General features: G+C 40.2%; 2 protein-coding genes across 8 annotated transcripts in view; one reads left to right on the forward strand and one right to left on the reverse strand.

Annotated features, from left to right (window-relative positions):
* oxr1a (oxidation resistance 1a) overlaps nucleotides 1-7,632 on the forward strand; it is a 190,083-nt gene extending 182,451 nt beyond the window's left edge. For 6 of the 7 annotated variants that reach the window (XM_017453058.3, XM_017453054.3, XM_017453055.3 and 3 more), the window contains 6 exons: nucleotides 1,758-1,838; nucleotides 2,813-2,938; nucleotides 3,483-3,635; nucleotides 4,606-4,701; nucleotides 4,820-4,893; nucleotides 5,713-7,632. In XM_017453058.3, coding sequence (XP_017308547.1) covers nucleotides 1,758-1,838; nucleotides 2,813-2,938; nucleotides 3,483-3,635; nucleotides 4,606-4,701; nucleotides 4,820-4,893; nucleotides 5,713-5,848 — 666 coding nt within the window. In that variant the 3' untranslated portion in view covers nucleotides 5,849-7,632. The remainder of the gene's footprint in view (nucleotides 1-1,757; nucleotides 1,839-2,812; nucleotides 2,939-3,482; nucleotides 3,636-4,605; nucleotides 4,702-4,819; nucleotides 4,894-5,712) is intronic. The other variant, XM_017453056.3, reaches the window with a different exon arrangement.
* Nucleotides 5,980-17,217, reverse strand: sqlea (squalene epoxidase a). Its single transcript, XM_017453059.3, has 11 exons — nucleotides 16,767-17,217; nucleotides 15,575-15,839; nucleotides 15,292-15,469; nucleotides 14,251-14,347; nucleotides 13,157-13,270; nucleotides 12,188-12,359; nucleotides 11,951-12,046; nucleotides 11,436-11,578; nucleotides 10,001-10,097; nucleotides 9,708-9,795; nucleotides 5,980-9,128 (listed from the first exon to the last, which is right to left on the reverse strand). Exons 1-11 carry the CDS (start codon nucleotides 17,022-17,024, stop codon nucleotides 8,936-8,938), a joined length of 1,701 nt encoding a protein of 566 aa, XP_017308548.1. The 5' UTR covers nucleotides 17,025-17,217; the 3' UTR covers nucleotides 5,980-8,935.
* Between the last annotated feature and the right edge of the window lie 195 nt (nucleotides 17,218-17,412).

Consider the following 17,412-nt stretch of genomic DNA (forward strand, 5'->3'; position numbering starts at 1 on the left):
GAACATTGAGAGAGAGAGAGAGAGAGAGAGTGAGTGAAGCTTTTACTATTAGTCTTCCTTGATATATAAGCTGATATTTGACAGTTTATTTATTGTTCAAATGGTTTGCATGGGGGGGGGGGGGGGGGGGGGGGGGGGGGTCATACGGTGGGGGCATGGTGGCTAAGTGGTATCACGTTTGCCTCGCACCCCCGTGGTTGGGGGTTCAGTTCCTGCCTCCACCTTGTGTGTGCGCGAAGCGCTTGCATGTTCTCCCTGTGCTTCGGGGGTTTCCTCCAGGTACTCCGGTTTCCTGCCCCAGTCCAAAGACATGCGTTGTAGGCTGATTGGCATCTCTAAATTGTCCGTATTTTGTGGCTGTGTGCATGACTGCCCTTTGATGGGTTGGCACCCTGTCCAGCATGTCCCCCCTCCTTGTGCCCTGAGTCCAGGCTCCCTCCGACCCTGTGTTGGTTAATGGTGGTACAGAAAATGGATGGATAATCAGCATGTAGTATGTGTGCTCAGGTATGAATGCCCAGATTATCATGCACTGATCATGGACTATAACAGATTTGAGTCTCCTTGCCCTCTGAAGTGTCATGCTTGGAATCTTATTAGCCAGGCTACTATTTGCAGCAAATGATCTTTCATCACTAACTTGTTTAAACACACACACACACACAAAAAAAAACTAATTTAGGAAACAGATAAAGAAGGCCTGGAAGAACAAATGTGGTTTGAGTATTGACGTCTGCTCTCTGTAAGTGTTGGCTGACCCTGTTAAAACCCTGCAATGAAAAATGATGAATGCTGTAGCTCAATTCCGATGGAATGATTTGTGATGATGGAGCTGGATCGTCCGAGAGCGAGATAGTGTTTGGTAAAAACAATGAATCATTCTATTAGACTAAATCTCTGTTGCTACAAGGGCAAAATTTCCTGCCAGTTTCTGATGTTTCAAAAATTATTTGGCTCAAATTTGGCATGTTGGCAGATTTTCTTCTCCTGATCTCTAGTATACGAATATCTGTTTAACCAGCTCGCTGTTTGGATATTTTTGTACTACATCCACATGAAGTGGAGGGGGGGGGAATCATTGCTACGTTTGTATACCCCCCCCCCCCCCCCCCCCCCCCTGCAGTCAAAGACCTTGAGAACAGGTTGACCAGTGCCTTTGAGTGATTTGTAGCTGTGTTTTAGGTGGTGATGTGGCATAATTACCCAGTTACATTCTGTTTCTTAGTGACATTCCCAGCATTTTCTTGCCATTAACGTGTCTTGTTTGGCCAGTTTTGTAAAGCCGTGACATAGCAACGGTCTAGCAGTTAAAGGTAATTTCATCACTGATGACTGTCCACCAGACCAACGGTAGCCTGGCAAATAATGCAACTAAGAAAACAATTAAATTAAGCAGAATTCGTTTTTTTTTTTTTTGTTGTTGTTGTTTGTTTGTTTTTTAACAAAGGCCGGCCGTCTTGGCACAACGGGGTATAGAGAAACAGCTCACACAGCCATGCAAAACACTTGGTTTAAACTTGCTCACGTTTTAGACATAACCCACAACGTGAGAAATTCTCTTATAGTCTAGGCATCCTATTTTTCTGTCAATAATAATATTTGTTTTAGATACTGATTCAGCAGCATTGTGTCAGTTCTTCACCGAAGGCTGCCGTGTCCACGCATTGCTTTCACTCTCCATGCTCACTACTGTGCTCGCTCTCTCTCCATGCTCAGCTGTGGCTTCTTTCCCCCTCCCCCTCCTATCTCTGTACCAGGTAGTGTCACTGAGCGAACACCACCGCCGGATCGATGCGCTAAACACTGAAGATCTGCGTGCGCTGTGCAAACGGCTCCAGGTGCCTGGCCAAAGATCCCCAAAGAAACCTAGAACTCCTCTTAGAGTCTCTTAGTATCGATTAGCTTGAGTGTCCTTAGTGGTACTTTTGGGTTTTTCTTAGCGTGGCAGTGCAATACGGTTGTGCTGGACACAATTGTATAGCGGCAAGCATGGAAATGTTTGCACGTGGGTTGAGAAAGTGGACAGTCTGGGAAAAACACATCACATCACGTGTCACTGTTCTGCTAAACAGTCAAAAATAAATAAATAAATTCAACATGTGAAGGGTTTTCTCAGGCCGCCACACAGCTCTTGAGTAAGAATCACTGTTTTTGAACTGATTTACCGTGGGCCGAGTAAACCAATAGACTCGCCACGTCCTACAGAACCCTTGCAACAAACATTACCTAGATGGGCGGTGTTGTATATCGTCTGCAAAGGCGGATGATGGGGAGGGTGTACGGTTGAAAAAGGATGGAAGTTAGGGCTCCATAGTGTGTTTGCTCAATTGTTTGCCACGGACAATGCCGGTAATTCAAGCAAGGGGTGTGTAACCCGAGTGTGTTCAGGCTGCAAGAGGCAAAGTCTCTCCGTCTTTGGCACTATTCTGTGAAACAGAGCAGTCCCTTGAGTCTTTTGCTTGCAATCCAGGTTAGTCAGTTACCTGATATGTAGTTAGTATGATAGTGTAGATAGGTATAGAACATAACTAGGACAGATATAGATGTCTAGTTAAAATATGTCATTGTGAAACACCTTTGCGTTTAAATCCTTGGTTAATTTGCTTTTTTTTTTTTCTCTATGCATGCATGGTCATTTGAATAAACAAGCTTCCTTGATATAGGATATTTATACCCTTCATGTTGGATTATAAACCAAACCAAAGAGATTTAGGTTCAAACGTAGAAGTGTGTTCCCCAAATAAGCGAGATAGAAATGCAGGTTCTCGAATTAGCCGCTGCACAGTTTGCTTACTTTGTTCTCTGCTTCTAGATCACCACGAAGGAGGAGGTGAACTCCAAACATGGGACATCCATCACAGCCAGCCTGGAGCCGGAGACCTTTAAACCCAACCTGAGTGAACCTAGCGACCTCCTGGTGGCCGAACAGATCGAGAAGGTGAGCCACATCGATCCCGTCTTTGGTAGTAAGTGCTAGTTTCACTCTGCTGGAGGTAAGGAGCTCGTCGATCCCTTTTTCTTTTTCAATAAGGTGCTTTCTTAAGCATCCTCAAATTTTTGTTCCGTTACAGGTTTGTCAGTAATTTTTTCCCCTGTTTGACGTTCTAAGACGTATGCGTTTGTGAACCTGTGAGTGATTACTAGGTCTGGGGTATGTGTGTGTGTGTGTGTGTGTGTGTGTGTGTGTGTGTGTACACATGGGACTGCATCGTGCTTGGTTAGGTTCTCTGCCTGCCGGTGTTAGAATGTTATTGCTACTGTAATTGGGAGCTGATGACCGTGGCCTTTGAGTGTTCAGTTTCATTCCCCCAATGTACCGTTTTCCGCATTTTTTCCGTCCATTTCCTTTTTTTTTTCTGTGCTCTGAGAACGCTACCATGATTTTTTTTTTTTTTTTTTTTTTCATGTTTGCTATTCATTTATTTGCCCAATATATTTTTTTCCCACCTCTGCTAATGAGATGGCCTCCATCTTTTTCACAGCTGGCAAAACATCTCCCACCCAGAACCATAGGCTATCCATGGACACTGGCATTCAGCACATCCAAGCATGGCATGAGTATTAAAACCCTGTACCGGATCATGCAGGGGCAGGACTCTCCTGTGCTCCTCGTCGTTAAAGACAGTGACGGGCAGGTAAGACTCCCAAAGCATGACTTTTTTTTTCTTTTTTCTTTTTCTTTTTCTTTTCTTTAAAGACATGAACAGAAGCTTGAGGGACCGGTTAGCGTGAGCGTTAATCGCCCTTCTGTTGGCATTTTGATTGAAACCTTGATTTATTTTGCTCTCGTGTGACGTGTGACGTTAATCTGTTATTAGTGATGCACCGAAAGGAAAATTCTGGGCCGAAAATGAATTTCGAAATTTTTTTAATAAGATTAAACTTTTTAATTAATTTCATGAATTTAATGAATCCGAATTGAAAACCTATAAAACGATCACACTTTTTTATTGAAATGAACACACCAAAACAAAAACAAGATCAAATATATTATTCTTCATTCAGTTCTGTAACGGTCCAATTGAACATTTCATCCAATTATCCAAATAATGTAACGTTGACTATTACGATCTGCAACACAGCAGCCAAGTAATGAACTCGGCAGCTGTAGGCTAGCATCTTGCAAATACAAAAAGTTTAAATATGCTACAGTCATTTTAAATAAATCAACAGACAAAACACAGACTGGCAGAGGGCCTCTATTCTGTCGTCGTCGTTGTTGTTGTTTTGCTGTATTCTGCATATTGAACAGGGTGTCATGTTTTCAGGTGGTGTATCAAACCTGTCGTGGAAAAGTGCTTCGGCACCGTACCCCCTCTTGAAATATCCGCTGAACAAATTTGACGTCCTTATCAGAAACTTTAAAGTATTTCCAAACCGCTATTTCCGGCTCATGATTTCGGCCTTTTCTCTCTTTACGGCGAAATTACGGCGGCCGTAATTTCGGTGCATCCCTATCTGTTACGATGATATCCATCCATTGCCTTTGTGCATTTTGCCAATTCATTTATTCCGAGAGAAATGCACTGAGGAATTCGGTAGCCCGTAGAGGCTGTATTGTAGCCCATAACATTTACTCATTAACGTGATCTGTGTGATGTCTAGGTGTTTGGGGCATTAGCATCAGAGCCTTTTAAAGTCAGCGACGGATTTTACGGCACCGGAGAAACCTTCCTCTTTTCCTTCTACCCACAGTTCGAGGTGTGTTTTCTGTGGTTCATTTACAGTTTATATGAAGCTCGGTGCAATTTTCATTTTATTTTTAAGTCAGTATACCGACGTTGAAATGGATTGTTGCTTGAATTTTCTGTGCCTTCAGGTCTACAAATGGACAGGTGATAACATGTTCTTTATTAAAGGAGACATGGACTCCCTGGCATTTGGTGGAGGAAGGTAAATCCTGTCTGAGTCTGATTTCTACAAGTTCTCTGGTGCACTTTGTAGTCTTGATCCATTTGATTTGTATGCCACGTTCAGGAGAGGTTTTTCTTCCCAGGTTGTTGTGTTGTAATCTCAGTCAAGATGCTGCCACCTATGAGATGTTTACAATTTTTTTTTTTTAATAATACAAATTCTTTGAATACAGACAAAGACTGGAAATGTATTTATTAGGCATGTTATAAGATCATATAAACAAGTAGTAAAAAAAAAAACCTTCTAATATTGTGTTAACGTAGTGAGTAAAGGATGAGCTTGGAGCCAGAAACGCTTCAACACACAGAGTCTCACACAGAATAATCATGTATAGACCAGGATTTATCAACTGATCAGGCAAAGATCTGATCATAAACCAGCATAGCTGAGCCTCTGTTGAAGCCAATCACATTCATTTTTATAAGGTCTTTAGCTTAAGGCAGCTCGTTTGACCAGGAACTAGCTACAGGACTTGGCCCTAGTAAAAGTTGTAACATGAAGCAGCACTGCCAAAAAAAATAATAATAAAATAACGGCGTCAAATTGTTTCCTTTATAGACATTGACTAATCATTAAGGCTTAAGTATTAAAAGGTAGCTGTTCTCACCATTCCGTCTCATTCGTTGTTTGTTCAGACCTTTTGTTGTAAGTAAGGAATTTTATTTAAGTAGACCTTTTGTAGTTACTAGATCCTAACCTGCCATGTAGCGTTGAAGCTTCCACTGAATTTTGCCATCGCAGCAGTTAGAGAGAAGGGGAAAAAAAAAAAGTGTTTAAATCCATTTCCTTGTCTTACAGTGGTGAATTTGGGTTGTGGCTGGACGGAGATCTCTACCATGGCAGGAGTCACTCGTGCAAAACCTTTGGGAACCCGATGCTCTCCGCCAAGGAGGATTTTTTCGTGCAGGACATTGAGATCTGGTCGTTCGAGTAGGCCACTCTCTCTCCAGAAGAGCGAAGAGAGAGAGAGATGGCTCCAGTCAGGGAAAGAAAGACAACCAGATGTCTCTGTGCTGGCCAGAAGTGTCCCAAACCTTAATGTGCTTCACCTCCGCTCCCAGGAAGCCTGTTTTAAAGAAGCATAATTTCTTTATGCTTGTCGTATGTTACTCCTGCATTTAACAGAAATCTCCTCCCCCTCCTCCCCACCACTCTCTCCCTCTCTCTCTTCTCGTGCTGTTACCATGTGTACTTTGTTCCAAGCTTCAGTGCAAGGTGTGTTTACGTGAGCAGAAGTAAGCGGAGACGCACCGTGACAATCATCAGTGAGCGTTCATGTACCGGTTACAGGGGACCACTGGAGCGCTCTGAACATCAGACGGTGACGCTGGCGTAGGTTTGGGACGAGATGGACCTGTTACAGCCCGAGACAGAAGGCTTCATCCGTCAGGTCATACTTGGATGTCACTAATGCAATGGCCTCACTGGAGATGGACAGAAACAAGAAATGGACGTAACTACAAACACATTCCTGTGTCGTCTGAGAATAAAACGTTTTGACGGGTAACAGGATCGCTTGATTTAAGGCGGCATCTATAACGAGAGCAAATAAAATGCGAGCGTACATCCGGGCAGGGTTTCTTCTGAAGTGAATTATCTGAGCGTTGTGAATTTGTCTTTCTGTCGTTCACCATCATAGATTCACCGCGGTAAAGCACATAGCCCTTAATCTATGAAGAAAAAACATCGTCGTACCGTTCTGTTCAGTGGGTTTATGTGCGAGTTCAGCTTCCTCCGTGTGTGTGTGTGTGTGTGTGTGTGTGTGGAGGGTCGTGTGTACTGTTCGTAGACAGTAATGTGTCGCAATAGATTTTGTGGAATATGCAAATTACTGTTCTTGTTAACCTCAATAATCCAGACGGGGTCTTTTTTGTCTCCTCTTCCCGTCGTTCTTTCAAACAAACTTTTAAAAGCTTTTACGTCTCGACAAAAAAAAAAATTTGCTTTTCAGGGTATCGTTTGAAAAGCTCGTTTTTTTTGTTTTGTTTTTTTTCATAAATATAATGACAATTATATATTTATGTACATAATTATATAACAAATTATATAAATATATATATGTAATTATATATTGCTGTTAAGTGTGACAGTGATCTTTTTTTGTGCTGATATTTCAGCTGTTACCAATATAATGTACAGTATATTACCCTGTAAATTCATGTTAAAATAGTAGATTTGTTCCTATATATAAATATATAATTATTAGCAGACAAATATGTAGAGTGTGGATTGATGGGTTGCTTCTAGCACTTTAATCTAGTTCAAAGCCAGATGCTTTCAGCTATCTTTGCAGTAGCTGTACAGTCTTTGTTATAATTTGTGTGTGTGTGTTTAGAAATGAACAGATGTTAGCTGTTTATGAAGAGCTTTCTGCTACACTGTTGGGAAAGTGTAGCCAAAGCCCTGAATCTAATGTCCGAGTCCAGTGGGGTTTCGATTCTCTCCTCACCCGTCTCGTCCCGACGCCGTGTCTTTGTTGGTGTGTAGATTCACTGTTCACAGGCTGAGGGAGGATGAGGAGGGTGATGAAGAGCAGGTATTCATCAGACCCTCATCACTCTTCCCACACCAGCGAGTTCTGTCCATGTGGAGTCACAGACGAGGTCCAGCGTGAACAAAATGCTCCAGCTGTTTTGCTGGAATATAATGTAGTGATGTTTAAAAAATAAAATAAAAAAGTATATAAATAAAAATTATTGTAACCTGAGACAAACTATTCATTCCTTCTCTTTTTTTTTTTTTTTTTGAACTTGTGTTAAAAAGTCCACATGGTTGAAACTTTTGCACGCACACACGCGCACATCGAAATGGAGTTTCGAGTGCAGCAGGTTTCCACTGAGACAGTTTATTAAAGGAAGCCATTAGGGAAGTGATGTCAAAGAAGTGCATGATCTGTAACCATGACAACACACTCATGCATTCTTCCCTTTTAAAAAGCAGCAGCAGCTTTTCAGATTTAAGAAACCTTGAAGTGTTTTGAGTGTTGCTGCTGCCCCCTTGTGGGCGCTTTGTGTAGTTCTCCAGCTTCAGAAGATGTAGAACTTTTGTACTAAAAGTAGAAAAACCAGCATGAGAGATGAAAACGTAGTACTAGAAGGTACAGACTCGGTTCTCTGAAGAACCTCTGGACCACCGTTTCTACTTCCTCCATCTTTAAATCATGGGAGCAGCTGCTCTGTAGAAATGATAGCTGAATTTTTAGCTCATTTATTTTGGTTTGGACTTATTTGTGAGTCACATTTTTTAAAATAAATAAATAAATAAAAGTGAACCAACACCATCTGACCAGACAGATGGTTCCAGAAATCAGAATTCGGGAATTTCACGGCACTGTGGTATAAAAGAATGTATGTACACAGTTACGAAGATCATTGAAAAGGTTTTATTTATTCAAAGGTGAATTAATTCTGGAAAGCAAACAGGTGAGGTGGAGGTTGTTTGGATTTGACTCCAAAGGGAAAGGTACAAGTGATCCAGTTTCCCAAGTGTACATGGTGCTTCAAATGCATTCAAAATCTATATACACACACACAAATATATTATATATATATATATATATCTCAATATCTCACAGCTTGTATGAAGGTTTTCCCTCACATGGTTCATGACCGCTGGAAAAATTGCAGTGTTGAGGGCACAAGTAAAAACAGTGAACGTGTGTGACGTTCCCTCAACTATTTCCTTTAGATGAAGAATTCCACAGCTGTGGCAGTGCACTGGCTTAAAACATCAGGGCCATGATTTCTTCCAACTGGCTTTTTAAGAACTAAATGCATAAAAGAACAGTGACGAATACACCCAATTCAAAGTTCTTTAAAGGCAATCATCACATTGTCGATGTATGATACAAGCTCTTTATACTGTACCGTTATGAATAGCCAGATTTGAGGTTTAGAAATGTAGATATGCGTGATGGTGAAAGGCACGGCTGGTTCATTTCTTGGAGCGCTCCGTGCTATTAAGTGCGTTCCTTTGTGTCTGATTGCAGTCTTTAGGTTGGCCACATGTCTGTTAGTGTGGTTCAGTACACCAGGTACTTCAGCTCTGAATAGATGAGGGGGAATATAATGGCACAGGCACGGTAAAGAATTGTTCCACTGTTCACCAAGGCCCTTGGTTTCATCAGCCACGACTCCGACTTGAACGTGAAATAGGTGGCGTACAAGGCCACAGCAAAAAAGTGTCCAATCAGAGTCATGGGCTTTGGCGTTAACCTGATAAGAAAACACAATCTTCTGTCAATGTTTCACACTTCCAAGACTGCGTGGAAAGTGAAAGGGAGCGTTTTATGCACACTTCCGGTCAAAAGTTTGTGGACACTCAAATGAAATGTTTCTCATGATCTTAAAAACCTTTTGATCTGAAGGTGTGTGATTAAATGTTTGAAATAGGTGTCGTAGACAAAAATATAATTGTACCAACATTAATTTATTTCATTAGAAAATGAACATTTTAAGTACAAAAAATCTTTTTTTAAAGGGACGACTCGGAGCAAAATATTCAGAAAAGCAGCCGATAAAGAGTCCAGCGTCAGTGTGAACTCCTTTAATACTGTTTAAAAAGCATCTCGGAACTTCCTCAAGAAGTCGGTCGAGAAAACGCCAAGAATACATTTCTGGAAATTCTCGGCAAAAAGGACGTCTACTTTAAAGATGCTAAAATACTCAATTATCCTGATTTATTTTGGATTGTTTTGTCATAACATAATTCCCATAGTTCCATTTGTGTTACTCCAGAGTGTGTCTAAACTTTTGACCGACAGTGTGTGGTTACATCATGGGTGTTTTACTTACACAGACAGAAGACCTATTGGCCCACTGACACATTCTCCACCCAGTTTGAAGTACTGGAAGCAGGCTCTTCTTAACTGGTGCAGAGAACCTGCAGAAGGAAAACAAAACTTTTTTTCCTCTCTCTTTTAAATAAATGACCTCCAAAATAGCAGGCACTGCAGTAAGTAAGTTCAACTGCTATATGATCTCAAACCAAGTGACTTCAGTTTGAGTTTATTGAATAAATTGATAAAGTTGATCTGAGTGGTGTAGGGAAACACTCAAAATAACAGCAGTTAACAACATGGACGTACTGTCTGTTGCTGCGAATAGCTCGTAAAGCGCTTGAGCCAGCACGTTCACCACGAATGAGTGTGATGACTTGCGTTCCCAATAGAATTTCTTCTTTGCCTGTTGAATAGAATAACAAATTAATCGTGTTTCTTCTTCATTTCATGATCATGTGCGTTCACAAGACGTTTCTCTCCTCATTCTCCCTGATATGCCAGACTGTTGGCCAATATTTGCCTTTTGTCTTGACGTACACTATAAGGCCAAAAGTTTGTGGACACTTGACCATCAATTGTAAAGGATGTCTTTGTATGCTGTAGCATGACAATTTCCTTTTACTTGAACTAAGAGGCCCAAACCTGTTCCAGCATGACAATACCCCTGTGAACACATGGTTTGTCGAGTTTGGAGTGGAAGAACGTGAGTGTCCTGCACAGAGCCCTCAACCCCGCTGGGATGAACTGGAACACCAAGTGCACCCCAGACCTCCTCACCTAACATCAGTGCCTGACATCAGTAATGCTCTTATGGTTCAATGAGCACAAATCCCCACAGCCACGCTCCAAAATTGAATGGAAAGCCTTCCCAGAAGAGTAGAGGTTATTATAACAGCTAAGCGTGGGGGGACTTGAGATGTTCAAGGAATGAGATGTCCAACAAGCACAGGTGTCCACAAACATTTGGCCATATAGTGTATCTGTTGTAAGTGCTGGATGTAATAGATAGCCTTCTTCCAATCAGCTCTGATTCATTAAACTGTGCAGTGAACTTGGTCATATGAAGAAAGCTTATTTAACTCGCGCACACAGATTTTGCCTTTTTTTTTTTAAAGATCGTTTTGCCTGATAAATAAGCATCATAAACATTATGGTATCTGCCTTTATATGAAAATAATCAACAACAGGGTGGTTTGATGTAAGCCAACGTGAAGCAGAGTTACCGTTACCCCAAAAGTTTATTATTTCCAGTAGCAACATGTCCTGAAGTGTTTTATTCCTCGTAAACCTTCATTTCAGAGGCTGCAAACTCAGTTGGAGGAATTATTTTCTAGAGGAATCTGAACACTCATTAAGCTCTGGAGTGCGAAACGGAGAGAATGTGGAAAAAATCTACACGAGATCACCTGCATATAGCAGCTATAAACAGTAGCGATCGAGCCTTCACGAATCATTCATAGAACTTTTCAACAGATTCATTCAATCTCATTTTAAAGTCCGTCATTCATTTTCATTTTGTTCAATAACAAAAATATAACCTATATTCTGATAAAAAGGTGTGGCCTAAAACGCTAGCCATGCTCATTGTCATTAAACTAAAACATGCTTGTGATTGCATTTTTTGTTTGTTTGTTTTCTTTAGAGTGCGTCCTAATATAAAGAATTCCAAAAAAATGTTTACTGGCCATGGAGGTTTTAATTAAACACACCCTCTTTCCATTCAGTGAGAAACTCCTGTTACCTGAAGCATGGCATTGTCATCATACAGATCTGGAATGTTCCTGAGCAGCTCTCTCCAGATGCGGACATCGTTGAGCACTACACTCATCCCTCCTCCGGTCAGAGGATGCCTCATGTTGTAGGCGTCTCCCAGAAGCAGGACTCCTGTCAGGGTGTGAGGCAAAATTGGTATATATTTCTATACAGATCTGCATTTTTTCCCTGTGATACAGTACTCCAGAAGTACTTAATAGCCGTCAGGTTAGGGACAATATCATTCATTATTCACGTGCTCACAGTAAGACCACAGAACTACTAAATTTTGTGGTTTCCACTGATCTGGCACTTATGATTCGTCTTGTCACTGGCTGAATAATTATTTTTATTTAAATCGAGTTTTTGTAAAGCAATAATAATAAATGAGCTAAACTACTACAAATGGTTTCTACAAAAAAAAAAAAAAACTTTTATGTATGTGTATTTCAAATGATATTCTCAATTAATTGAATAATCTCTTAATCAGTCTTACAAGTCTACCTGGTTTGTTGACTGGTGAAGGTGGCAGGAAGCTTGCGGGCATCGTCCTCAGACGGTCATTCTGCAGAGCGAGAATAAACGGCTCCTGTAAATGCCCTACAGACAAACAAATAAAACAAGATACCATTACTGTTGCTAAAAAGAAAAGGAAGATGATGCAAGTGCATTTAGATTACTCGATTTCTACTATAATCTGTAGTACAGTGGATAAAGTATTTAGATAAAAGCCTATCTTACTTGGTAGCTGAGGATAAATCTTCTCCACCATGTACGCTGACAGGTCTCGGGGCATCTCTCCCCTGATGTCCACTAAAATTCTGGTCTCGTTGGAGGAGATCTGGTAGATCAGGATTGGACTGGGGTTTGCCAGCACCAGCTCTGCGTGATTGGAATTAAACTGAGGACAATCCTGGGAGAGCAGACAGGATCAGACACACTACATCACTACAACATTTGTGCAGAATCACGTGCATATTAAATATATAAATGTACAGTGACCTCCACTAATATCGGCACCCATGGTAACTATGGCTGTGAAAAAAAATGTCTTTATTGTTTAACCTTTTGATCTTAAAAAAAATTCACAAAAATACTCTGTTCTCATGGATATCATACAATTGCAAACAAAACACAGGTTTATCAAAAAATATCTTTGTTAAATATAGGTGTGCAACAAATATTGACACCCTTTTAGTTAATACTTTGTGCTTTTGCCAAGATAACAGCTCTGAGTCTTCTCCTATAATGCCTGATGAGGTTGGAGAATACATGGCAAAGGGATCTGAGACCGTTCTTCCGTATAGAATCTCTCCAGATCCTTCAAATTTCAAGGTCCACGCTGGTGGACTCTCCTCTTCAGTTCACCCCACAGGTTTTCTATGGGTTGGATAAACCTGTGTTTTGTTTGCAAGTGTTTGATATCCATGAGAGCAGAGTATTTTTGTGTATTTTTTTTTCAAACAAAAGATCAAAAGGTTAAACAATAAAGACAAATTTTCACAGCCTTCTTATTAGTGGAGGACACACACACACACACATCCATCCATTTTATTTATATATATATATATATATATATATATATATATATATATATATATATATATATATATATACACATACTCACACACACACACACATGTATACAGTACTTAGGATGTAATTTTTAAAGCAAAATAGCCTATAATTCTATCAGACACTTCATCTTACCTTCATTAAGCAGCCAACAAAATGTGAGGAGATCTTGACTTTTCCAGAAATGAGGCTCTTACGGAACTTGGAGAAACAGCCATCAGCGACTACCGTCAGAGGAGCATGGATCTCCTGCCGAGAAACAACACAGTGAGGGATATTATTAGTGCTGTTAGGTCAATGTGTGAATGTATTTAAGGAAGCTCTGGTTCCTTGCTCAGTCATGTATCCTCTATCCTATTGAGTTTCACATGTTCTCTCCACATCTGTGTCCGTTTCCTCCACTTTCTCTCCAAAAAAACGTTGTTAGATGGCTATCCTGTGCTAAGTTACGCCTGGGTGTGAATGAGCATGTGATTGTGTGTGTGCATGGTGTCCTGCAATGGACTGAACTGACGTCCCATCCACTGGCTGTTGGGTCACACTTAGTGTTCCCGGGATACACTCTGGATCCACCACAACTCTGAGCAGGATACAGTGCTTGCTGAAGATGATTGAATGAAAAACCTGCTGTTGTCCTTGTGAAATTAAACCCATCTTATTACTGCATTGATTTATTGTTTTGTCTTATAATGTCTTGACTCAAATCTACCAGTATGAGTCTTTTTAAAAAGGTATACTTTCCAGGACAAAACTGTGCTTTTATTTTGTCATTACAAAGAAGAAAATCTAATAAACAGTATTTTAAAAAAATAATAATAAAAAAAAGCATCCATTTCCAAAGCAAATCTTTCAAATGAGTTAGGATTCTGTATCTGGTTATAACCTGAAACACTTAATGAAGTGCCTGTGCTGTCTAAAAACAAAAGCTGCTGTCGTTATCCTATAGGTGTATCTGTTTTCAGGAAATAAACACTAAGATGGTACTTTCAAAAGTACATCTTTTGTACCTTTAGTGAGAACAAGATAACACTGTATATTGTACCTTCAAATCTTATATACATACATAATTGACTCTTAAAGACCATAGCTATATCTTCAGGGGTATATTTACTATGTTTTTAACTGGGGAGCAAACAATGTAGCTAGACAAGAACTTTTTGTGTGTGTGTGTGTGTGTGTGTGTGTGTGTGTGTGTGTGTGTGTGTGTGTGTGTGTGTGTGTGTGTATACCTTGATTTTCCCAGTGTCCTTCTCACGATACTGAACTCCCGTCACACAGTCGTCCTCCTCCTGCAGACTGGTTACAGTGCCCTCCACAAACTTCACACTGTACAAATGAAAAAGCTGTCAGATTCACCGCTTTACAGACAACACGCAAAGACAGGAAACCGCACCAGGGGTGTCTGATGTAAAAGTACTAGCAGGGCTACACCATTGGTCTTTCAATGATAAAATGACATCAGTTTCATTATAAGGTTTCATTTTTGGCATCCACATCAGATTATTTGCTGTTAACAAATGTCTTAAAGCTTAAAGAATTTTTTATTTTGTGGAACTAAATGCAACAGCACTAGCACTTGTCATAAGAAACTTTCACAGAATTGTATGAAGAAGTGAGGCTTGGCTGATTTCTTTCTAGCCTCGACTAGATTCATGCAGCCTGTGAGTGACAGTTGTGTCAGGTGAGTACACAGAGTGAAACGTACCTTAGATTTGATCTCCATTTGGGCACATGTTTTTCAGCCCACTTCTCCCACACATGCATAACACTACATTAGGCACATGTGCAATACAGTCTGAGGTGTAATGAATGGTAACGAGGAAGGTTATATATTCTATGCAAGTTTAGTGTACAAAGATATCAGACACGCTGTATCCTTTGAACAGGGCGTCTGAGACTGAGGCCAATCCTAACTTTACATGTTTAACATACAGTAAACATAACATGTTATTTTAATTTTATCCATATTTAAGACTATCAATTAATCTGCATTCCCTCAGATCACACCTCAGCCTAATGTGCAGATGCTACTGAAGTTATGCTGTATAAATAACTCTGTAGGTTAAATCCCCAGGACCAGGTTTGTCAGTGACATGTCACATACATATAGTGATATGTTTTTATTTCCTGTCATCATGAGTCATGGCTCTTATTCAGCTCAGGAAGCGCATCATGGTAATTCTACAGGCTGAGACCAGAGCAAGTTCTCCTAAGGTCTGGGATTGAAGCCCTTTTTTTTTTTAACTACACTTTGTTAATCAGAAGCTTACTTGGGTTCTTCAAGAGCAGCACGTCGCAGGCCTGTAATAAAGCGACCGTGGTGGAAGGCTCGGCCGCTCTGAACGCCACACTCGTCTTGTGGGTAAGGGATCTCCACCTCTGAGAGACTCTCTGTGTCGTGGACTACATACCCACTGATCACATGAGCATCCATGCCCTCTGCTGCACCTAAGGAAAGTTGTGTAAATGTGTGAGTAAAGAATTAATCTGTGAATCCATTTAGCATCTCATGCCTAAAACAGCTTTTTCCATGAGTCATCCATTATAGCTTACCCTCCAGCCCCAGCTCTCTGAGAGCCCGATAGCCACCTGGCTGCAAAAGTTCTCCCACGATTCTGTCCGGCTCACGCAGATCTCGCTCCACTACGGTAACCTTCCTGCCATCTCGTGCCAACACGGCCGCCAAGGCAGAACCCAGCACGCCGGCACCCACGATGATGACGTCTGTCTCCTGATCAGCAGACCATGCACACTCTGAGGTACTTTCTGCATGCACTGCTTCTTCATCGGTTCTTACGCGTTTCCTCCTGGTGCCTCCCTACTCATGAGTCATGAGTGGAGGGATAAAACGAGAACAAATAACGATCAATACTTTTACCAAAAAACCATAACACTGAAGATTTCATCCCTGGCTCCTCAACGGCCTAATACGGGTTCAATATCTGTGAACTTTTCTATCGATAACTAATTCAGGCTCACGTCATAAAATATATACATCTTTTTGAGTTTTTGAGTTGAAGCAAACTTTTAAAACGCATGGGCTATAAACTAAAATGTGCTAATCGATAGCATGTTTTAATGAATGTTTATGTATCTCTTCAAACCATGTCAGAGATAATTCACTGCCTTCAGGGAATGGCTCTAATAATGTAGAGTCTAAAGACAACAGAGGGGGCAGAAAATACAAATAAAAATGACAAAGTCAATAATAAATGAATTTTTTTTTTTAAGGCTTTCAAGCACATATTTTTAGTTTAAAAAAAATACTGAAATTCTTTACTCAGGTGAAAGTGCTTACTCAGTTGAATATATTTTCTGGAAAAGTTTAAAGCTTCACTCAAGTAGAAAAGTACAAACTCGTACATTTACTTAAAATATGAAAGTAAAAGAACAAGACAGACTCAAAACATGATGGTATAATGGTGGGAAAACATTCCAACTTTATTCCAAATCAGTCTCATGTTAGCTAGCATGATAATAAACAAACCAACTGAATGCTAATAGCTAGCTGCCACAAAATTATATATAAAATGTACGTAGAAGCAAAGTTAAAACGAGAGGCATTATTAACTTGAAATATCTGTTAAAGTTGAGATTTCTTAGGAATTTAGATTCAACCTGAAGCTGTCTTTCTTAAAAATGAAGTCATTCATTCATTCATTTACACTAAACTATATGACTTGGTAACCATGGTGAACATGTAAACCTAACCTAAACACAGATCATAAACAGCACAATAACTTACCTCTTTGTTCGCCCCTGCTGCGTTGTTTCTTTGATAAATGTCTAACTTGTGGATGATTTTATTAGTGAAAGGCAGAATTGAGAAGATTTCCAGCGGTAACTGTAATATTTGGGGGGTTTTTAGACCCCGGTACCTGAAGAAGGTGAGTATTGCTCCCACTGCCAGGAAAACAACCGCAGTTCTCGCCAGCAGAAACACAAACACGTCGCATTTTTTGTACACGTATGTGAAGCTCGCTATTCCCAAAAAAGTCCACATGATTTCAAACGATACAAAAAAATAAAAATAATAAAATAAAAATAATAATAATAAAAAGAAAAGAGGGAGAATAACAGCTTAACGTGCAAAAGTTGCAAGAAAGATAGCGCAAATTCTTTCAGTTATAGCCACAGGTCTAAAAATATTAAATTTCTAAGTTTTAGTTCATTTGTATATAGCTATAAAAATAATAATAATAATAATAATAATAAATGACCACCATGGTAAAAACCTCATTAAGAGTTTTCAAACTGGTCTGTGATAAGTCCAGGTGCAGTCCCGAGACTGAACAAAGGATGCTGAATAATTTATGCTAATAAAGAAGCGGATCTTCTCCTGGTTTGCAGACGCTCGAGTCCCGCCTCCTACATTCGTGTTCAGCTAATCA

This window comes from Ictalurus punctatus, chromosome 23 (assembly GCF_001660625.3).
Source record: "Ictalurus punctatus breed USDA103 chromosome 23, Coco_2.0, whole genome shotgun sequence".
In the NCBI taxonomy this organism is placed as follows: Eukaryota; Metazoa; Chordata; class Actinopteri; order Siluriformes; family Ictaluridae; genus Ictalurus; species Ictalurus punctatus.